Source organism: Passer montanus, unplaced genomic scaffold, assembly GCF_014805655.1.
Source record: "Passer montanus isolate IOZ18808 unplaced genomic scaffold, ASM1480565v1 scaffold23, whole genome shotgun sequence".
NCBI lineage: Eukaryota > Metazoa > Chordata > Aves > Passeriformes > Passeridae > Passer > Passer montanus.
In genome coordinates, this window is record NW_024366926.1 from 6,029,072 (window position 1) to 6,052,707 (window position 23,636).

General features: G+C 43.8%; 1 protein-coding gene across 9 annotated transcripts in view; it reads left to right on the top strand.

Moving 5' to 3' along the window:
• The first annotated feature begins 1,046 nt into the window (after positions 1-1,046).
• Positions 1,047-23,636, top strand: part of PDLIM5 (PDZ and LIM domain 5) — a 127,110-nt gene continuing 104,520 nt past the window's right edge. For 2 of the 9 annotated variants that reach the window (XM_039710604.1, XM_039710605.1), the window contains exons 1-2: positions 1,049-1,200; positions 4,059-4,194. In XM_039710604.1, coding sequence (XP_039566538.1) covers positions 4,099-4,194 — 96 coding nt within the window. In that variant the 5' untranslated portion in view covers positions 1,049-1,200; positions 4,059-4,098. The other 7 variants (XM_039710600.1, XM_039710597.1, XM_039710602.1 and 4 more) reach the window with 7 other exon arrangements.

Here is a 23,636-nt window from a genome sequence, read left to right on the forward strand (position 1 = left end):
AGGCAGGGCTGTCCATTATGAGGACTGTGTATTGTGTTGGATGGATTTCTTCTGCACTCCTTCTCCACAGTAAATCCATGCTTGAGGAGGGTACTGAAATCTTCTGCATCGAACTGATAATGGTACTGTTAAGTAGATGCACATTTCTTTTACTGCCATTTTTGCTTGTAATGACTTGTCGCGGGTGAAGTTTGGCAGGAACCTCAAGCCTCCCCACGTCTGAATGTGACTCTGAAGTGCCCACTGCCATTTTTGCTTGTAATGACTTGAAGTTTGGCAGGAACCTCAAGCCTCCCCACGTCTGAATGTGACTCTGAAGTGCCACTGCAGTTTCATCTTTGCCCTGTTCCTGCCTCTCCCAAGGCAGAGGAAGTGGCTGGCGCTGGCAGACCCAGCAGTGCTGTCCCAGCCAGCCCGCCCCGCTCCACAGATTCCGCAGCTGCATTCCCAGCTGGAAAGTCCTCATGTTAAAAAAAATTGTCCTATAACAATCCGATCAAGCATCACCTTAGAACCCGGTTCATTTAATGTATCCACTCCTACAGCGAGGCTGTGCCAGAGACATTAACTTTTGGCGGATCCCTTCCAGTTTCGGAGCTGATCTTATGCATGGCTACTCTATACCTGTTTGTTCTTGTGCCAGCCTTCTGTCAGCTCCAACAGCTCTTCCGCCTCGCCGCCGTTCCCCCCACTTTGATGTCCTCAGGGGGCGAGCACATCCCTGTCATTCCTCACATTAAATCAGCCAAACTCCCTCATTTCGTGGGCTCTCCTGCTCCGCTTCAGGCCGCCCCGCGGCTTGCCCCCATCCCTGCCGGCAGCGCAGCCCTTCCCTCAGGACGGGCACAGGGGAGCGGCCCCTCTCCGCCCGCCCTTGCGCTCCACAGGTGCGCCCGCAGCTGCGTGTGCGTAAATCACAGCGGGGCGAAAGCGAGCGCTCCCCGGTTAAAAACAAACCAAAACAAATCAAACAACGCGGCAAACCTGGGCACCGCGCGGGCTTCCCGGCCCCTGCCCCGCTCCGCAGCCCCTGCCCCGCTCCGCAGCCCCGTCCCGTGGCGGCCGGGCAGGGCTGGGCCGGGCCGGGCCAGGGGAGGAGCGGCGGGAGACGGAAGTGAAAACAAGAGCGGGGGGACGGAGCTGCCGCCTCGCAGACGCGCTGCGGTGTCCTCGCCTCTCCGCGCTGTGCCGCACCGCCGGGTGAGTGCCGGGGCGGCAGAAAGCGAACAGAAAATAACCAGGGGGGGAATTAGGCAAAAAGCCGGTCGGCCGGGCGCGGTTTGTAAAGCTCCTCGGTGCTTATTTTCGTTTCATTTAGCTTCTGTGAGCAGGGCGCGCAGCTTGCCGTGGTGGCGGAGCGCCCGGCCGGGGTGCCGGGGTGCGGCGGGGGCGCGGCCCGGCCCCGGGGCAGCGCCTCGGGGAGCCCGGGCTGCGGGACACCTGCGGGGCTCCTCGCCCTCAGCCGAGCGCTGCCGTGCCCGTAGGGCTGCTCCGTAGGGCACAGGGCTCCGGTGTGTCCCGCTCCCCGGGCTTTGGGGCACTCGCGGGGCTGCCACACGCCGGCTGCCCCTGGAGCGGCTGGGGCTGTGGGAGCGCTGGAGGCGAGACCGAGCGCTCCTGCGGGGAGTTCTGGTCCCCAGCCTGCGCTGGCCGTGCGGCTCCTCGTCCCGGGCAGGTGGGCAGAGCGGGTGTGTGGGGTGTACGGGGGCTTGTGCTCCAGCTTCCTTCGGCACGGCCGCCCCGGGGCAGGAGGGCCCCGCTGGGTGCGGCGGGGCCGGCGGCTCCGCGCCCTGGCCGGCAGCGGTGCGGGCCGGCGTCCGGCCGGGGATTTGAAATTCCCCCTTCCAGACGCCGGTCCACCGAGCGTTTGATCGTCTGAAGGAAAGTTGCACAATTTCACCCTTAGGTGGTTTGTTTGCACAATGCTCCGTACGTGAAGTGAGGTTGGTGGCTCGCGGTGTTTCCATTTGGCTGGCACCTTTTAAGAAATTTGTTAAATAAATTTGGAGCGGGTCTTCTTTGTTTGCTGTTCCTTCTTAGTGTATCTGTCAGGTTAGAGATACAGATATACCAGAATTAAGGGGATGAGGAAGGAAAGATGAGTGATGCTGAGTGTGATGCACGGTATTTCAGCACGCAGTTTCTTCCCTGTAGCAACTATTTCTAGTTGCTACAAATGAAAAAGAATGGTATCAGTTCCTTACAGAATTAATTCTTTTTCCTGGGTCTGTAGCTGTAACTAGTTGATGCTCAGTTAAAAAAAAAAAAAAAGAAAAGAAAAAGCGACACAGGTGCTTTAGTTTCAATTGCCAGGTAAAGCCTGCTCACCTGTGTGAAACAACTGCACTTTATGCTGATCAGTCGATGTGGCTTGCTTTTTGCAGTCTCATAATTTACGGTAACCTGTCACTGCAGAGGATTTCATTTATCGGGAATGAACCGAATGTGTATTTTTATGCAGAAGGAAATCTGTGACTAATTCAGATCCTCTTTTTGAAAGAATTCTCTGCGCAGGGTAATTAAACAGCTTAGTTCTCACTTTAGTGGTGAGCAAGCCTCCTAAGAATCCTAGCCCGAACTTGGCGGGGACTTTTCTTCCTCTTTAGCCACAGGCGAGCTCAATCTTGTGCGCTTCCCCTTCTGTTCATTGGTGCTTGTCGAGGTTTTTAAGGGAGGGTCGAGTCAGAGCCTGGGGTGAGAGCTGCCCCTTTGCTGGGTGCCAGCGGGCAGTGGTGGGTTGGGAATGGCCCAATTACTCAGGCACCTCTGGTTCAAGCTCCAAATTCTGCTTCCTAATATATATGTATATATATCGTGCTGTCTAATGCCAGTAGCCCTGCTCTGGTTACTTGAGTGGCCATCGGTGTGAATAAAACTTCACTGATTTAGAAAAAAGTCTGAGTGGATCTCTGCTGCTTTGGGAGGTGAACCCAAAAACGTGTGTTGTGGATGACTCTCTTGGGGAGTGACATCCTTGCGTCGATGGGGGCTGTGCGGCTGCCCTGCCCTCAAGCTCCTTGTGGGTGGGCTGCATTTGGAAAAATCCACCGCCTCTGAGAAACTAACGTGGCCCCCTGCAGCGCAGGAACAGCTAAAACCGGGCTTTTCAGAGGTTGGTGGGGTTTGCAGCCGCCTGCTGCTGCTCGGCCGAAGGTCCACCTTAAATGTCCCTATATGAGTATGGAATCTGGCTGTGCCCCGGTGTAGTCTTACACCAGCCTGCCCTGGTGTGCTCCTGCCGGGCTTCAACTATACAAAAATAGACGGCATCCACTACCTAAGATGTCATTGTAACATTACTTATCTGAGGTGGAACTGAAGCCCTTATCTTTGACGCTGAACAGCACTTAAATATCTCAGTTGCCTTTTAAAGGTAATTTGTTAGTCGCATTTGTGGAGAGGGAGATGCTTGGGTGTTGCTTCCTCAGCATTAAATTGTGACTGTGGATATTTTGCTTTAGTTCATGGCTTTCGTTTTGAGGGTTGGTTTTAATACCTGTCTCATCTGTGACTTTGTTCTGCCACTATGAAGCTGTGCTATAAAAATAAGAAAGTCACAGGCACTTTATTTTCCTCTGACTAACTGCAAAGTTGTGATGCTTTTGGCATTGTTGTGTTTAGAAATAAGCTTTGAGCTGATGACAGGGCAGCACATGATACTAATTTTGTTAGAAATGAATGTGCTAGTAGTGCTAATGTCTTCCATACTTCGGTTTAAGGGGTGCTATCAATTCATGCTTGTCTCAATATTGACTTTTTTTAAGCTGAGCTTTAATGCTGGATGGTTTTACCACCCCTGCCCCACACAGTGTTTTGTTAGTGAAAAGTAGTTGTCAAACATTTTGGCAGCGGCAGTTCTCCAAGTTCTGTTTCTTCCTAAATTGTGGAGGGAAACAACATATGGGGAATAAAAGCACAAGTCATGACAAACCTGGTGTGGAGTTTTTGGCTGTTTTGGGGGGAGGGGAATACAGCCAACAAAAGAAGGTTTTCAGACTTGCAGACAGTGCCTTTTGTTTTTATAATCTTTAAATTAAATCTCTAATCCTCTTCTGCAGGCATCAGTTCTTTGGATTTGGTCCGTGAATACTAAACATCATGAGCAACTACAGCGTGTCTTTGGTTGGGCCGGCTCCCTGGGGTTTCAGGCTTCAAGGGGGCAAAGATTTCAATGTGCCTCTGTCTATCTCTCGAGTAAGTGCATTTGATTCTTTTCCTGCATGTGGGTATCTGTTATGCTGTGGCCAACACACAACCTTCAGACAAAGCCATTAATTATAGACACTGGGGCTCAGCTTGCCCTGTGGCTTGGAGGGCTCTTGGGGGTCGGGGAGGGAGGGATAGAAAGGGGAAAATAAGTCTTTATTGTATAAAGGCTCCAAGAAAATTAGCTTAGGAAGGACTTGTTCATTTGAAATGGTTGTTTTATCTGCATTTGTTTATTCAAATAACAAAAGGAATTACCCTCGAATTCCCTTCCCTGTTCCCATAAAGAAAATAGAGATGCAGAGGTTGAAAGCTGACAGGAAACAAGCAATTTACTTTGCTGGGCTGAGCCTGTGCATTTCAAATGAGAAACAGTGGGGAAAAATCACTCGTGTTACACTTGTTTATTCAGCAGCCCTTAGCTGCTTGAGGATCTTGTGATGTCTGTTGTTACAAATCCTACTATTTGTAATAAAATGGTACTTAATGACAGTAGTTGTAAATAACAGTTCATCAATATGTGCCTGAGTGAATGTGCCAGTTTCTCATGAGTGTTTTATAGAGTATGTGCTCTGAACTGGTATTCAAAGGATTTGAGGAACTAAGTAAAAACAAATATGATCTTTGTACCCAGCACTGTCTAACTAGTTTCCTACTTTAAAACTGTGTTTTCAGGAAGGCTTGTCTTTCAGTGTGGGCTATGTTTCATAGCCTTTTGCAGATGGCTGAAGCACTTTGCACATAAGATACAGGGACAAACTTTGCAGTATTGAATTTCTAGGATCTCTGGAAATTTGTGGGTGAAGGGACTGGCTTTTTTGATGGCTCTGCACACTGACACCTTTAAATCTGATTAACCAGGTGGAGTAATTTCTATACAAATGGCCCCTCCTCTGTCAACAGCTCTCTTCTCCCTTCTGCATTTTTGTGGAGTTTAGTGACAAAGATGAATTATTTTTTACACCTGTTGAGATGGCAGAATTGATACTGCCCTGGGAGATGGAGCAGGTTTCTATTTGGGTTTATGCATCATGGTGATATTTTTAGCTAATCTTAACTAGTGTTTCAAACCCTTCCAGTTCCTTTAGTCTTGGCTTATCTTATCCATTGGTGGATTATGCTGGTGAAATTAAAGTACAGTTTGGCCTCTGAAAAATTCTTTTTATATGGCTAAAATAGACTGGAGATCTGTAGAAATGCCTGTGTACTGATTCAGACAGTTAATATCTGAGACAAGAAGGAGCTGAAAAGCAGTTTATTCCTGTATGGCAGGGACTTCAAAGGTGACCTGTAATTCATTTTCTTGTTCAGTAGCTGGTTACTTGTACACTAGTGAGAAATTTAAACTGGGGATGTGGATGGCACTCTACTGATTTGATGGTACAAGGGCTTTCATGACAAGGATTTGCAAAGGCACAGGAGCTTGCCTACGCAGGGTCCTTGTGCGTGATACTGACGAGCAGTTTAGCACTATAGGCAGTCAGCCATGCAAAACAGCCAGCTTCAGGAAAGGGTAATGCTTTTTTTTTTGTACAGGCCTCTGTTATCCTGGAGATCTAGAGTGCAGTCCTGCTGTAAGCAGGGTTCGCATCTAAAAGAGGAAACATATGTTGGAATTAGCCTAGACTACGTCTTTATTGCAGGAATCAAATTCGCTGTCGCACGGAGTAGCCTGGAGGAATTGGCCTCAAGAGCTACCTATAAAAGCCTCAGTTATGGGATTCCCTAATGACAAATGTCAGTGCCCACAAGAGCAGGACATAATGAAAGATGGGGTCTGGTGTGGTTTTGGAGCTTTAATTTGTGCATGGGCAGGGAAGCACAGTCTCCACTTCACCTCAGCACCGCTCCTGTGCTGTATCTTCCTACTTGCAGTTAAAACTATGCAAGTATTGAAGTATTAGACTACCTGGTACCTTTATTTATTTATTTATTTTTATTTTTTAATTCCCCCCCCCCCCCCCCCCTCCTTTGGATTAAAAAAAAAAAAAGCTTAGTTCTGGTATGCCAATCCAGCTTTGGCCCGATAGTTTTTACTGGAAGAATTCAACACCCATGTTCCTGGTATGCTAGAACACTGTGTACAATTCACCCCCCCAAGCTGTTCTTTTCCTGATGTAGCATAAATTCCTTCCTGTATGTGAAGGCTGCTAATTAAATTATTTTAGCAAAACAGTAATGAGACAGCATAATTATGTTCCTTGGCAAAGAGGACTCTTCGGTTTTGTTTTGTTTTTAATTTGTCCTCTAGATGCTGAAGATGAATGCTGGGCTGCTGAGGGCTAATTTCCTGATTTAGTTTAAACTCCTTGAAATTAGGTTTAAATAAAGTGTAGTTTATGAAACACAGAGAATACACTGGTTTCTAAAGATGTTTATCTGAAAAGTTAATCTCTTCACTAATGATTTGAACAAATTAAGATCTCACAGTTCCTCGAAGGAAGTTTTTAGTAAGTCACTTGAGTTTGAACAGGATACAGTTTAAATGGGCGTATTCCATGTTGCCTCTATAGGGTACAATGAGCCTGTTTTGTGTCCTTCAGTTGAAATTCTTATGGTCAGCTAAAGTTAACATTAGTTCAGGAGTGGCATTTGATTTTTCATAAATTAGTGTATTGCAGACTGGTCAGAACTTCATAACCAATATCAACAGTTATTGCAGGGTAATGTCAGTCACTTTATATAACTGAGTGCTGTAAAGTTGCTATGTTTAATTATACAGCTGTACACATTTCATGGGAAGCAATAAATGTGATGGTTATTATATATAGCAGTGTAAGTATATACTGTATAAGCACATAGTTTTGTGTACATACATGACATGTATACGTGTCCGTATAACACAAATGCATGTGGCACTTGTTTTGTGAGCTTGTATCTGGCTGGACTTCAACAGGGTGGCTTTTCCCAGTCCTCCTCCCTGCCTGGTGAAGCCCTGCAGAGTGCCATTGCCCAGGTCAGGAATTTAACACTGGGGAGCTGATGCGGGGCAGTGCGGTGGTGGGAGTGGGATGGGCGGTATGGTTCCCATGAAGCAAGGGCCCGTGGGAAGGAAGCTGCTCTCAGGGTAATAAGGGATAAAGGGTGGGTTGAGGTTTATTAACAGCCAAGTGTTAAAGTGGCTCAGGCTGCCACATGTAAGTGTGCTGTAGGGCTTCCAGACAGTGAATTCTGAGGTGGCATTTGTGTAACGAGAAATTGCAAACTGTGAGCAGCTAGCCTGCAGTGACGAATACAGAAATTACTAGAGTCCAGGTGTGCAAACTTAGATAATTCTGAGTTGCTGTTCTTACTGTTTGGTCATGGTGGTTTATGTGAATTAAAGAAACAACTGTTGTCCTTATTCCTTCAAGACCTATACTATGATGCAAGAATAAAAAAAAAGGGAAAGCTAGAGGAGATGAGAACAAGATTTTTTTACGCAAGAGTTTATTCTCATTCAATAGAAGGAACAAATGCCGTTTTGGAAATAAAGTACTCCAGTAGATTGCTAGGTAGGATTCATGAAGTGGTTCTCAGGCATGCTAAGTTCTATATTAACAGAATTTGGGGTTAATCATATGTACAACATCTATGTTATTTAAGTGCAACACAGTAGCTTTTAAAACTATCTATGCTTCTTTTGACTTTGAATTAATATTATATTTGCTTTACTTTTTGGCGAGTTGATTAGTTCCCCATGCTTCTTTAACAAAGCCAGAATAATCTCAGTAAGCATGACTAACATTAGAGCTGTCAAAACTGCTGTCCTCTGCAGATTGAAATAAATGGTGTTGATGATGTATTCATTATTTTGGGATGACCTGTGATTGGCTTGGATACTTGTTCCAAATGTGTGCTCGACATGTTAGTAGCTTATCAGAATTTTTGTGATGTAGTCTCTAAAAGGTACTTCTCTCTGTTTTATGGCAATATTTATGACCAATAAACAAGGAAGTGTTCAAGCAAAGCTATAGTTTGAAGATTAGTGTCATCTGTATGCAATATATACCCTCCCACCTAATGCAAATACATCAGATGTTTTCTTATATTTAAGTTACTTCCTTGTTGAATTCTGGTGACAAGTTTAGCTATTGTTTTTCAGAAGATGTTTTGCTGTTTGTTTTTCTCTTGCTGTAGGAACTAAATGGAATACAGTCATGTTGAAATACTTGACCTGACTGACAGCTCTGTTTTTCTACTGCAGCTTCTTTCAGTGTGTTTCGGACCTGACTGACCTTTCTACTGCAGCTTCTTTCAGTGTGTTTCCCACACTGCCAGCTTCTTTCTGCTTCACTGATCACTTTTCTTCCTCAAAATACCCAAAACAAACAAACACCACTCCTGCTTCAGAAATAACCACTTGGTTTTGCAGTTTTCTCAATTTTCATTATTTCAGCTGTTTCAAGGATGTTTTTGAAGTTGCAAGCTTATAGTTGACAGAAGACTCATGATAATAAGTCTGTTGGAAAGAAGTACACTCAAGCAGTACGTGGGAGAGCAGCCCACCTTGGGATGAAGTAGGGAATGTGCAAGTACAGCATGTCAGCTGTTCAGTATTCATCCCATGAGCATCCTGATGTTCTTTAGGCTGGTATTGGGAGGTCATTAATATGTATGAAAATAGTGAGAAGACAGTAGAGGAAAATGATGTCTTGAGTGGACCTGGAGCATGTCAGCTTTGACTGACTAGAGTCTGGCTGAGCCTCTTGCCCTTGTGTTTGTGTGAATTACTTTGTTAAGCTGTAAGTGTAATTTACAGTAAAATCAAATTTTGTGTAAGTATGAAATAACTTATTTTAATGAAGGGCTGGGGAAATACTCTTTCAAGCAGGTATGTGAATAGGAGGGAAACACTAGAACTGCTGGCCTGGCCAGTGATAACTGTGTCAGTAACTTTATGCTTCATCCTGGAAGCTGCTGAGAGCTCCTAAGTAAACCCTAGCTGGCAGCTGCTGGCATTGGTGTGCTGGGTTGATTTGTTACTGAGTTGTGATGGTTTGCACAAAATGCAGCTGAAGATGCGTTCCACCACTGCAGCTGAGGTGGATTGGGAACTGGCTGAATGGCAGAGCTCAGGGTTGTGATCAGTGGCACAGAGTCTAGTTAGAGACCTGCAGCCAGCTGTGTTCGCCAAGAGTCAATTCTGGGTCCAGTCCTGTTCAACTTATTCATGAGTGACCTGGATGAATGGGTAGAGTGTCCCCTCAGCAAGTTTGCTGATGGTAAAAAACTGGGAATAGTGGCTGACACACCAGTAACCTGTGCTGCTATTCAGCAAAATCTGATCAGGCTGGAGCGTTGGGCAGAGAGGAACATAATTCTGTTCAGCAGAATACTAATACAGGGTCCTGCACCTGGGGAAGAATGACCCTGTGCACCAGCACAGGCTGGGGACTGATCTGCTGGAGAGCAGCTCTGCCAAGAAGGACCTGGAGGTCCTGGAGGACAGCAAACTTTGTGAGCCAGCAGTGTGTCTTGGTGGCCAAGACCAGCAGTATCCTGGGATGCGTTAGGAAGAGCAGTGTGATTGTGCTGCTGTCCTGAGACCTGGTGAGGCTGCATCTGGAGTGCTGTGCCCAGTTCTGGGCTCCTCAGTACAAGGAAGACAAGTAAATGTTGGGGGGTCCAACAAAGGTCTGTGAAGATGACTAGGGGACCAGAGCATCTCTTTTTTTGACGGAAGTCCAAGGGAGTTGAACCTGGAGATGACATAGCCTGTGCCCAGGACAAGGGACAACAGACACAAACTGAAACACAGGAAGCTCCATCTCAACATGAGGAAAAACAACTTTATTTCAAGGGTGGCAGAGCACTAGAACAGGCTGGTGAGACAGGCTGTGGAGTCTCCTTCTCTGGAAATACTCAAAATCCACCTGGACACAATCCTGTGCTAGTTGTCACAAGTTAGTCTGCTTTAGCAGCAGGGTTGAACCAGATGCTCTCCAGACATTCCTTCTAATCCCAACCTTTCTGTAATTCTGTAACTTCCTGGCACAGGTCAGAGATGCTGTCAGACATCACAGCCTGTACCTGCTGCTGCTGCTCTTGGGGTAGCAAATGCTGTATTTTACAGGAGCTATCAGTGCTTATGAAATGAATGGGATTTACCAAGATACCAAGCAAGAAGTGTTATTCTGTTCTGTTTAATTTTGTTTACAAGATGTGGTTTACTGAAAAATATACTGACAATGACAAATGAGCTACCAGTGCCAAAGTCTACATCCTCTGTGCACTGCATCCTGAAGGAGCAGAGGTTTTCCTTTGGATAATTAAAAGTTCCCAGCTGCACAAGTGGTTTAATATGAGCAAGTGTTCTGAAAGTCCTAAGAGTGCTAGAGAGTTAGTGTAGTTGCGAGCAACAGTCTTTGGAGAGCTCCTCAGTTTAACCTAAAGATGGAAAGAGATCTGTTGGTACAGATGTAATTTGACGGCTGCCTCTTGTCTCACTATCGTTTAACATCTTTGTGCTGAAAACTGTGGAGAGGGCTGTTTCCTCTGACCATTTGTGTTCTTTCCCTTGTCTATTCTGCTGTGTGGTTTAAAGAATGACAGAGCAGCACTGGTGTGTGGGCTTGGGAAGCAGGGAGGGCGTGGGGTAGAAGAGGTGTAAGAAGAGTGTCTGCATCTCGTTCTGTTCATGACCTTATTGGTTGGACAGCTTCTTCAGACTGAGTAGGAAGCTAATTTTTAAAAAAAAACAGTTCCTCTGCTGATGTCATTCCACCAAAGGTGGAGCTGGCTGTACTGGGAGAAAAAGGAACCAAAGAGTTTGTAGCTGAGGAATGTCTGATGTTGTGTGTGAGCACATTCTTTTTACATTAAAAAATGCTGGTTCTTCTTTTTTCCCTTATAAGTGACAGTTTAGTTACGGTATGAGGAATATAAGCTAAATATTTCATGATGGAAAAACTAAAGTATTTGTTTGCAGTGTCTACTTCTCAAAGACAGATGTAGTGAAAAAATAAACTCTGATTAGATGTTCAGAGCAGATGCAAAATTGGCAGTCCTTCCAGAGGCCAAAAGACAGGAGCATTTCTTGAATAGTAACTGCAAAATATTAGGCATGTTTTCTTTGCAAGTATCTCACCCTGGAGGCCTGACAGCTTCTGTCGACTTCCCCACCATTTGGAGATGCTATTTTTAGTGTAACTGTTTTTCTCATTATTCATTGGCCGATGGCTATCAAAAGGCATTGTGAGAAGAGACATGGTGTTGAAAGGTTTGTTTGTTTGGCTTTGGTATGGAGCCAGGAGATAACATTGTTAGCTTTTTTTTCTTTTAATTATTATTTGTTTTGACTTTTTAAGAATAGATTTCATATGTTACCAATATAAGGGAAAGTGTGAGAGAAAACTGTTTCTCATATGCCTAGCAGTGGAAATATGGGAAAGGTGATATTCTTGCTGCCTGTGGTCATAAAAAATGAAAATTGAGGCTGAGGTTAGTTTGAACAAATATGAGGAATAGAATAATTGAATCATTTAGGTTGGAAAAGTCCTATAAGATTGTCGAGTCCAACCACTAACTCAGCAGTGCCAACTCCACCACTAAACCATGTCCCGAAGTGCCACATCTACACATCTTTTAAATGTCTCCAGGGATGGTGACTCAACCACTTTCTTGGGCAGCCTGTTCCAATATTTAATGACCCCTTTGGTGAAGAATTTTCTATATATTTGATATAAACTCTGACAAACTCACCTTCCTTGGCACAACTCGAGGCTGTTTCCTCTTGTCCTTCTTATTTGTTGGTAGAAGCTGACCCTCACCTTACTACAGCCTCCTTTCAGGTAGCTGTAGAGAGCAATAAGGTCCCCTTGAGCTTCCTTTCCTCCAGGTTAAACACTACTGGCTCCCCCCGCTGCTTCCCATGAGATTTGTGCTCCAGACCCTTCATCAGCTCCCTTGCCCTTTTCTGGGCACTCTCTGGCACTTCAGTATCTTTCTTGTAATGAGGGACCCAAAACTGGACACAGGATTCAAGGTGTGGCCCCACCAGTCATGAGTGCAGGGGTGCAATCCCTTCCTTGGTCCTGCTGGCCACGCTGTTCTTGACACAAGCCAGGATGCCATTAGCCTTCTTGGCACACACTGGCTCATGTTCAGCTGCTGCCAACCAGCACCCCCAGGTGCTTTTCCACCAGGCCATTCTCCAGCCACTCTGCCCCAGGCCTGTTGCACTTCATGGGGTTGTTGTGACCCAGGTGCAGGAATGTTTCCTTGTTGTACCTCATGCAGTTGGACTCAGCCCATTGTTGTGTTGAGTTGGTTTGCTTCTACAGGTGGCTGTTACGAGAATAGAGGCAGGAGGGACGGAGGCCACTGCTAAGGCCAGTGTTCCATGAGTTTAAATGGCTCAAGTCTTCAGGGCAGTGAAAATATGACAGAAGTACCTCTTCAGGTTTGCTTGGTATGTGGGGTCCTCAAGCTGAATTTGCAGCGAGAGGTACTCTGTTTTCTTAGAAGAGAATATATGGGTTCCTTCCCTCTTCCCATTTATTTGCTTCTTTCATTGCTCACCTTTCAACACTGTCAGTTACTTGAATGGTGTCCCACACACAGTAGCTTTTCATCTTTTGTCACTTCAAGATACCAGTGCAGTTTTGTATAGCTGCTTCGGTATGCTGTCCTGAGTAGAGAGGTAGCATGGGGACAAAATGACATGCAATAAGTTGATGATCTTATCATGATACACACCTTTAAAGCAGATTAATAAGCACTGCGCCAAAAACTGTGTTTTATGCTAAAACTACTGAGTAAGTAGCCACAGAGAATTGTAGACCAGAAAATTTCAAGTGGAATAGTCCATAATATTTTGTCACTATGGATTAGTATTACAGTTTTTTTTCTCATTTGGAGTTACTTTTTTATTTGAAACTTCAGCTTAAACAGTTAAGCTTAGTAGATGTAGGAGATAGTTGAAAGTATTTGAACGAATGAACTCTTGCAACTGCTGTCAGCTGTGCCTGTAGCAAAGCCCTAAAGTAAAATGTAATGCCTTGTGTGAAGTCCCATAGGCTAAAAAGTAGATCTTGCCAGGTCTCTAGTAGTCCTGTTGGAAAGGTCAAATGGTTTGCATGTTAACTGGATATGAAAGAAGTTTGACTTATCCTGGGCTATATTAAGGAATGATCTAACTCCGTATCTAGTTTTTTCCCTGACAAGTAATAAAACAATGTGAAGTACTTGCCCTGGGAAGGAAAAAGAAAATTTTATTTTGTGCTAATTATTTCATAGTTCTTTTGAAGACCTGACTAGTGATTTAGATGCTAAGCCTGGATTAACATAGAATGCATCAATTTCAGGAGGGTAAGATTCCCTGTTTAGTTAGCTTTTGTATTTGAATGAATGTAATTGGATTATGTTTGCTTATTCTTGCAGCCAAAATTTATTCAGGTTGTGGAGAAAATTATCCAAGTGTGGTGCTGTATTGGTAGCAATATAATTTGAGATTTTTTAAAAGAAATTCTGTAGTTCCAAGGCAAAATGCTGCAAATATAAAAAATGCACACACAAAGGTGTATTTTTGTTATTAACAAGATTGTATCACTATGGTGGAAACTCTAGCTATAGAACATTTTGTTCAGAAACCTTGAAAAACAAAAGCAGCTTTGCTGTGCAAAAGCTCCCTCTGCCAAGCAGAGCAGCTCAATTTCAAAGTTCATAGAAGTGCATCTGCTATTAAAGATTTTTCTATTTAATGTGCATCTTACACGTGACAAGCCAGGTGTAGTTTTGAGTCCAGTGTTTTGTACCTCTCCTCTTTGTGGTTCCAGACTTCACATTACATTGTGGAAGACTTGGATTGACAGGTTCATGGGATTGTTTGTCTACAGTTTGCATGTGTATCTGAGCAATACCTTCTGTGCTGTTCTGATTTTCTTTACCTAATGCCTTTAAAAGGAGGGACAAAAGCAAACAAAAAGTCAAGGGAGATTTACAAACCACAGAGCTTGTGAAAGTAGGGTTGGGCTTGCTTTTATTAGACCGGTAGGGAAATGGAAGCCTTGTAAAGCTTTAAACATTAAAGACCACTTGATAAATTCATAGAATCACAGAATAGGTCAGATTGGAAAGGACTACAGTGTGTCAGCTGGTCCAGCCTCCCTGCTCAGGCAGTGTCATCCCAGAGCACACGGCACAGGATTGTGTCCAGACAGCTCTTGGATATCTCCAGTGAGGGATATGCTGCAGCCTCTCTGGGCAACCTGTTCCAGTGCTTGGTCACCTGCACAGCCGAGTTCTTCCTCACATTCACATGAAACTTCCTGTGCATTAGTTTCTGACATTGGTGAGGTCCTCTCGTGGTCATCTCTGCTTGAGGCTGAACAGGCCCAGCTCCCTCAGCCTTTCCTGGTTTGAGATGCTCCAGGCCCTTGATCATCTTTGTCACTCTCCACTGGACCTGCTCCAGGAGCTCCATGTCTCTCTTGTCCTGAGGAGCCCAGAATCAGATACAGCACTCCAGATGTACCTCATCAGGAATGAGTAGAGGGGCAGGATCACTCCCCTCGACCTGCTGTCCGTGCTCTTCCTATTGCAGCTCAGGATCCACTTGACCCTCTTGGTTCCCAGGGCACACTACTGGCTCACAGACATCTTGGTGTCCACCTTGACCCCCAGGTCCTTCTCCACAGAACTGCTCTGAAGCAGGTCAGCCCCCAGTCTGTGATGGTGGCTGGGGTTGTTCTTTCCCAGGTGCAGGACCCTGCAATAGCCTTTGTTGAATTTCAGACAGTTCTGTTGGCTTTCTGCAGCTGCTCATCAAATCACAGTGTTTTGAATCTACGCCAAATGAGAGTGTTCTTTGCCCAGCATCTAAGGTAGTATGCTAGCAATTGTTTAGAAATGAAAAGGCAACCCCCAAAATATAGATTCAGTATATATTTAACCCTTGGGGGATGGTGCACTAGTTCTTCACAGAGGACTGATTGTTGGAGTCATGACTTGACCAAATGTAATGCAAATAGTCATCAGGGGCCACAAAGAGCCTTGCAAAGGAAGCAGTAATGGTTGGAGAGCCTTGCATCCTACCTGGCTGAGTTCCTGTCTTCTTTAAATCTTTTCTTTTAATGCTGAGAGGTGTGAGGAAGGCACCCTTCCCCAAATATTGGCACTCTCAAAAGTGGGAATAAGCATGTGTAGTACCAAATAGTCCTCTTGGATGTGAATTCACCCCCACCCTGTCAGTGCTACTCACTGGCTGAAGAAGGCTGGTGGAAGAAAACCTGTGCTTTCTTTTTTGTGACGGAGCTTAACGCCAACTCCACAGATGAAGTTCGTCCTCCATCAGTGCCCTAAGCAGGGATAATAGGAGAGACTGGTGCAGCAGAGGTTCTCTCAGCCCAGCAGGCTTAACCACAGGAGCTGGGTCTGCTGGCACAGTGGTGGCAGGTACCTGGGGACAGTACAGGCTAGAAGTGCTGAAGCCAGACTTGCTAGGACATGTCTGTCAGTGTACTAAGCTGTGAAAACTGCCACTGAATGCTTATTAAATAACAACTTCTGTCAGCTATGAATACATTCTCTTCTCTCCACTTTCCAGCTGTCACATTTTGGCAGCTGGCTAGAATCAAAAGTCACTGTAGCTGGGGCTTACATGAATCTCCTTTGAGAGCATAATTTGTAAATTAAATTAGTTTGGCATTGTGCAAATCAATTGTAATCCTGTATATACTAAGAACCCAGGCCTTGGCACTGGAAAAACACTCAATGAAAAGTGCAATTGTGGGCATATAAGTTGTTACCATAAGATGAGCCTTGCATAAGGCTCAGCCTGTGTCAGTGTATATCCCAGCTCGGCACCCTGCAGTTTTGGTTCTTCAGACCTATTACCAGGAAGAAAAAAAACACAGACTTCCTTGGAGGAGACAGTTGACCTTTCCCAGACAACTTTCTACATGAGCCAGTGATTGTTAGCCTAAGAGAATTGACTAGCAGAGATGTTTGTATGGCATCCAGAGAGCTCAAATAGAAACAGGGCTTTACCAGACAGCCAAATTCCATCAGTAAAGCAAGTGCTTTAGTAGTGCTAACTCTTGCCCTGGAAATGTAGAGATGCTTCTCTTTTTGCACTATGCAGTTACTGCCTAAGTTATAATTTTTAAGCTAGCGATTACTACCCTCAGAGCATGTCCTTTTTTGGGTAGTTTTACAAGTTTTCTGAACTGCTGGTTAAATAATTGAGCTTATGAACAAAATACAGACGAGTAGGTGTTTTTGACTGAAAGAACAAATTTTGTGTAAATGTCTAGAAATGCAATTCACTTTCAATGTGAAAACCTAAAGATGGTTTGCATGAGGTATGCACTTAAGGCTTAGAGGCTTGAATTCTTGCACTTTATCTCTGGATAAAAGTGTCACCATCCCTCTTATGTCAGAGGGAATGTGATACTCACTGGCCAGTGGAGTAGCTCCTCTGTGGGAGTACTTCTTCCATTGACACATCTCCAGCTGTAAAATGTAGAAACTGCTGATCATTGAAACTTAAAATTACATTAATTAGTTTTGATACCTGAACTGATGAAAACTGCTGCTGTTGCAGTTGACAGCCCAGATCAGTTCATACCTGTGTTCTGGATGGTGTGGGATGAAATAACTGGAAATTGCTCACAGGAAACTCTGATTACAGCAGTCAAAGGAAGGATTTAGGGCAAACCAGTTGGTGTTGACGTTTTACTTCGTAACCTTCTGCCACTGTGGAAGGCCAAACTGCTGGGGTGTTCTCCCAGTGCTTCCTCCTTGCAAATGTAAGGCACACTTTTGGCGTTGGGATGGAGGCAGATGGGTGAAGTACGGGATTTTGGATGCCTTAGTCATTGACGTCAGCTGGTTCCTGACCTCATCAACAGGATGGAGTGCCTCCAGTGTTTCTGCTAACTCTGAATGCCTGCTCTGTCACTCATTCACTCTGTACTTTTTTTTTTTCTTCTTAATTGCATGTCCTAATTTTCCCATTCCTGCTTTCTACATTCCATTTCAGAATTCCATTTCTTTAGCAAGGAACATATTCCCATGGCACAAAATGAGGTTTTCCTGTCCCGCTTTGCCTTGATGATGATTACCTAATCAGCCTCTGTCCTGCAGCAGGGATTCATTCCCTTGAGAGAAATTTCTGTATTACTTGGAAGGGGGCTGGATATGGGAGATAAGGCCTCACAAGAGGGAATTCCTCATGAAGAAAAGTATTACCCAGAGTGAGGGGATAAAGATGAGCGCAGTGGAATGTATAACTGCTGTGCTTCTGGGAAAGCATACACTTGAGAGGGGTGGCACACAAATAGTTGAGACTTAAGTGCAATGACATTTAAGTAATGTTAGTGTCAATTCTAGGAAACACTGTACATAACAATGGGCAGTATGAATTAGGAAATAACCTCACTTTGGTATTTATGATGGCTAACCACTCAAACTGAATCAGAGTTGGTTTTCTTGTGACATTTTTTTCAGTTTCTGCTAAATAGGTTTGAATCCTTTAGTTTGTTGCCTGTTTTATCAGAAGGAGGAAGGTAGTTTTTGCAAGAACACAATTTGCACTGCCTTTAAGTTTTGTCTTTCCTTTTCTTAGTCCGAAGACTTGGGCCTTAGTGCTGAAATAATTCTACCAGGAGTTTTTGCTCCTAGTTATTGTTTAAGATAAATGCTGTTCAGAATCCATTATTACCTGTGATGCTAACAGGGTTTAGGATTCATAAAGCAAATTAAGGGATAGGAATAAAATAGAATTAGGAACTGAAAAAGTCACAAGCTAAAAGACATACAAAATTAGTGAATATATTGTATGTTTGTCAGAGAGCCCCAAGTGACAAATAATAAGAGCTTTGGACTCTAAAGCAGGTGATATAAGTAGCTATAAGGATAGCTTTTTTCTGTTTTGAATTGCATTAGTACTGCATTGCAAGTCTGTAACCATCCTTTTCCTTCCCTTTTTTCTGAACTGTACCAGTCCTTGCCAGATGTAGTATGTCCTGGGTCTACTGTGCCCAGCACTGGGTTTCTGTTATCAGAAAAGCAGGGCTGGATACAGACAGCTTTTGCTTTATGGGTGTAGTTACAGGAAATGCTTCAGCATCAAGAAACAAGCTGCTCTTTTATGAGCAACTGGGTGCCCCTGGATTCCTGAATAAATACCGTCAGCAGCACGTGCATGTTTGGGTTTCCAACCCAAAAAGCACTGCAGGCTTCTAGGGAAAATTCTGTAGCTGGTGTTACATGTGAAATGGGGAAGTGGGTCTAGAGATGTATTGTAGCTTTTAGTTTCCTGACAAATTGTTGACCTTCCTGGGCATGACTTAACTATGTATTCCAGTTTCTTGCTGTCCAGCATGTGAGGCTGTCTTTTGGAGCCTGCCACAAGATCCCTTCTGCAATCCCAACGTCGTAGCATGGCAATGCTAGTGGTTTCCTTCCATCAGCTGCCTCAGGCCATTCTGATTCAGGAGAGCACAGGGGGTTTAGGTGCCATTTGCCCATGAGGCTGTTACAATGTGATAGGGTTAAATGACATAAAGAAGGTAGCAGCTTCACTGGTTTGATCTCTGTTCATCAATAAATGGAGTCTAAAAGCAAAGTGTTGGTTAAAAAGCATGCAGAAGATACCAGTTTAGCCATTCCCCATCCCTTTTATTCACACTGGGAGGAAGAGTAGAGGTTGTTGAAAGGCTTGAATAAAATGGAGCCAAAATCTGTCATCAGAGGGGCCTCATTGCTGCGTACCAGATCTGAGTTCCTTTTGCCAGTTGTCCCATGAAGAAGAGGAAGTGCTTTGTGATATGCACCAGTAACCTCATCTGGATGTTAATCAGGACCACACATAGCTGTCTTCAACCTCTTGCTGTCTTCCTGTGTGTTGAAGAGATACTCCTAAAGCAGCCCTTCCAAAATCACTGCAGTCAAGATTATAAAGGAAATCAGTTACTTTTGCTGGTGCTGTTCTTGAGTGTCAACGTAACTGTGAATTTTTGGGAGGGGAACATTGTGGGGGGTTGCTTTTAAGCTTCCACTCCTTTATATTGATGTGCTTGTATCAAAATCTGAATTCAGTTTAAGTCATCAAAATAATCCTTTGGTCTTGCATTGCAGATTTAAGAAAAGTAAGCTGGAAAACCCAGCAAAACCTCAGAGTGTATCTTGGCAATAAAACTGTGAGATTAAAAAGCACTACTTATTTCTAGGGCCTGACTCATAGTTTTTGAATGTGTGAGGGTGGCAGTGCTGGCTGGTCAAGTAGCATTATAAATATTTCAGGACTTTTGGGCACAGAGCAGTGCCAAATATTTTTCTCATGTTTGGTTTTTTTTCCTAATTCCCGAAACAAATTTTTGCAGATCTCTTATAATCTGGGTTGTGTGTGTAATTAAACAGACAACATGTCAAATCTCAAAACTTCTGAAAATGGTGCATCAAATTCAAGTATTTAAATCAATTACATAGTGAACAAAGTGTTGTTGACTGTCCACAAGCTGTTTTATTGGGACATGGTGTATGCAGTTTCATGTATATGTGGTACAGGAAAGTGAATTACAGAGCAGCTGGCTTGCTAGAAATCTTCAGAACTAAACAGTGCATGGCCTGTGTGGTAGAATTTTACCCTGTTAGGAAAGTAAATAGGGAAAATTGGCTGATTATTAATGGTGGCTCCAGCTTCTGGTGTCAGCATATGCAAAGCAAAAGCGGTGGTAGTGGCAGTGTGTGGAATAATTGAATAAGTCTTCCTGCCTTCCAGGAAGCCCATGGTGCCCTGAAACTCGTTCAGCCAAGTTCTAAATGAATTATCCTCTGACAGATTGTGCTCTGGGGGAAGTATATTTCTATTGGCTTTTACAAGGCATTGCAAGTTGCAGCAGGCATGGAATGTTAAAAGATGGAGAAGGCTTTCAGTGGATGTGTGTGGGAATTTCTTGCTCAGGGCTTCATTAAACACTGGGATGTGGGGTGCTGCAGGCAGAGAGGCAGCATGTCCCCCACCATGCCACAGAGGCACCTCTGGCAGTGTGGGGAGGAGTGGGCAGAGCAAGCACTGGCCTCGTGCATTTCCTGGGTGTGACTTGACAGAAACATTGAGCAAGGTCGCTCTAAGCTTTAGGATGGGAACTGAGCTGGTAATTGCTTTTCTCCAAGTATGAATGTGGAAATGTGAACAAGCTGTTTGGTGCAGTACTGAAATAATGAGGTTGAGATCTGTGTGTGGGGAGCAGTGTGTGGAGGGTCTCTTCTGCCTGCAGTATTCCAGATGAAGAAGATGCATGAATACATACACTTATTTCTGTAATTTGTCAGTTATAAACGTGTTGAGTCCAAACTTCCATGCTATGTGAACAGGCTCTTTAATGAAGAATGTTTTGAGCTTCCTTTGTCTTTCAAGCATTCAGAGTCACAGAATGGGTCAGGTTGGAAGGGACCACAGTGGGTCATCGGGTCCAGCCTCCCTGCTCAAGCAGTTCTAGAGCACATGGCACAGGATTGCATCCCATTCTTGGATATTTGCAGTGAAAGAGACTCCACACCCTCTCTGGGCAATCTCCAGTGTTCAATCCCCTGCACAGTATCAAAGTTCTTACTCATATTCAGGAGCTGGAACCTCCTGTGCATCAGTGTCTGCCTGTGGCCATTTTTCCTATCGGTGGGCACCACTGGGAAGAGCCCGACTCCATCCTCTTAGCACTCCCCTTGTAGAGACTTAATTAACATTGATGAGGTCCCCTCTCCTAGGGCAGCTTCACTGGTTTCTTCTGGTCTGGGGAAGACAAGACTTTAGCTGGTGAAAATTCTGTACTACTCCACAAAGCTTCTTTGTGTTTATTGCTCTTCTAATAAATATGCGTCATGTGGGGGAAGTCCTTGTAAATCAGGGATGGAGTATGGCAGGCAAAACTGTGAGGAAATGTTGGAATAAGTAGATATTGGTTAATAGTAACCTGGATATTTCTTGAAGATGTGTCAGAAATGTACTTCTTGATTTATAAATTCGTGATATTTTTCAAAAGCACTACAACATAAAGATGCTGGAAGTAGGTATGGGAAAGGTCTTGATGATGTTGTATATCTGGGTTGGGCCCAGTCCCAGTCATTGTAAACTGTGGGGATTGTAATGTACGTAAACTCTCATGACTTCTTCTCTTGCAGAGAAGAAATAATGTTGCTTACAATGTGCCTTATGTCTCCATATGCTATTGTTTAAAATGAGTAACTGAGAGCAGAACATAACAAATGTGTAAGCAAAGTACTCTACACAGTTATTACAGGACATAATTTCAGTGTGTTTGCTTTGAAGCTGGATTTAAGTGCAAGACAGGGCTCTATATTGTAAGTTAGATTAGCTCTTGGATTTTTAGCTAACGCATTGTGGGGAAAAATAATTAATACAACCCCCTTAAGAGAAACTCCAGCCTTAATATCTTTTCCTTTCTTTACTTCGTTCATTCTTGATCTAGAGAGGAATATGACAGCTGGCATGATGCCTCCTTTTTGAATTGTGCCATTGAGCATTTCTGGCACTGGATATGTGTGGAAAGCTGTATAGCGACAAATCTATTTTTCATACCTTTTGTAGTCTGTTTTTCATCAGATAGAAAAATGTTAATACCCCCTGAACTTTCCTGCTTTGGCTCACCCATACAGTAATTTAGTTGAGTATTTCCTGTATGCTGTCTCTGGGTTTGGAGGTCGTGCTTTCCATCTCTGCTTCATTACAGATCTCCACCAGCGTGGTGCCTCATTCCCAGGCTTCTTGGGGTACTTTCTAGGACAGTCCAGGCTTGCATACTGCAGCAAATTTGAAATGTGCAAACTCGTGGAAGGGAATTTATCCTAGTCTGAAGTGAAACTTGGAAAAAAAAAGACTCATAGAATGGGTTGGGTTGGAAAGGCCCTTAAAGATCATTTAGTTCCAATGGCTCTGCCATTGGCGGTGACACCCTTCGCTAGACTAGGCTGCTCAGAGCTCCATTCAACCTGGCCTTGAACATTTCCAAGGGTGGGGCACCCCCAGCTTCTCTGGGCAGCTTGTTCCGGTGTCTCACCACTGTCACCGTGAAGAATTTGTTCCTGGTATCTAATCTAAATGTACCAGCTTCAATTTTAAATGCTTCACTTTGTGTGTTTGTTGGAATACTGTTGATATTTCCTGTATTCCTTAGCAGACTTTCATAAATTATCTGGTCAAAAGAAATCTGCCTACAAAAAGTTACTGCTTAGAAAGAAAAGCTTAGACAATCCTGTTTCTTCCACGTGTTAAATGTATTTTGGTACTAGTAAATGAATATTTTCATAAATGATGAATAAAACCTTGGTTTTCAGAAGAGTTTTCCTTGCTTCTATTAATGCTCTTTGGCTTTGGAAACTTAAAACAAATGAAGAATACAGCATAGAGCTGATTTGGCTGTTGAGTGAATATTTTACGTTTCTTCAGAATGCATGAGAAATTTTGTGTTTGTGGGCAGATTCTATTCAGCTCTGCCCACTGTGCTTTAGTACATAAGCAGATGCTAAAATTTGGACACTCAGACATGCGGGTATTGGGATTCGCATCATTGGTCTGGAGTGGTCACCTCCTGCCAGCACTCTCCATAATGATCTTACCTTCTACAACTTTTCCTCCCCACTGTTTTTTTGGGTTTTTTTATTTTTTTCCTTTATAGCAGAGCTGCAATAAGAGGGTGGTATTTTCCTTGCAAATATGCCTTCCTATTCCACTTCACTGCTGGTCTTGAATGCTGATGAAACTGTAATTTGTTTCTCTTTTCCAGTTCTTCTAAGACTTGCAGGTCTTCTGAGAACTCAAATATTTTTGCATTGGGGAAAAAAAAAAATATTAGATTATTTGAGCCAAGCTATCAAAAAAAATTTAAAACATGCAGGAATCAAAACACAAATAGTCACGCCTTTTAGGGGAGGATGAGATGATATCTCTCAACAAGATCTTCCTCATCAGCAGTTATAGAAAAATTCACTTTGGTGCTCCCTAGAAAATATTTCGAGTTATTAATGAACTTTGAAACTTGATTTAATGTTATTTTCTTTAGTCAAGAATGTCTCGAAGCTCTTGAAATGCCAATTTATTTATAAATTCTTGCAAGGAATAAACAGAGCCATGTTGACATAAGTAGGCTTTCATGTTTATTAGTCTTTAGTAGACAAAAAATGTGCAGGTATATGTCTCTCTGCCTGGTTTGTTTTAGTGCTGCAGAGCGGTGAGGAGGGATATGTCGCAACACTAAGTTTTTTGTTCAAAGTACAATCTGATCTGCTGCCAGCAGGCACTGGAGAGCTGTCATGCCAGGCCCAGCTTTTTATTGATGCATACCAGTCCTGACACAGAGGTGGTAACAAATACCTGCAGGGGCCATGGCTTTATAAGTTTTTCAGCACATCCTTGTTACCAAAATCTTCAGGATCAGTATGTATTTATAAATTATAGCTGAGCATTGCAGTTCAGTTTGGGTAGGTTC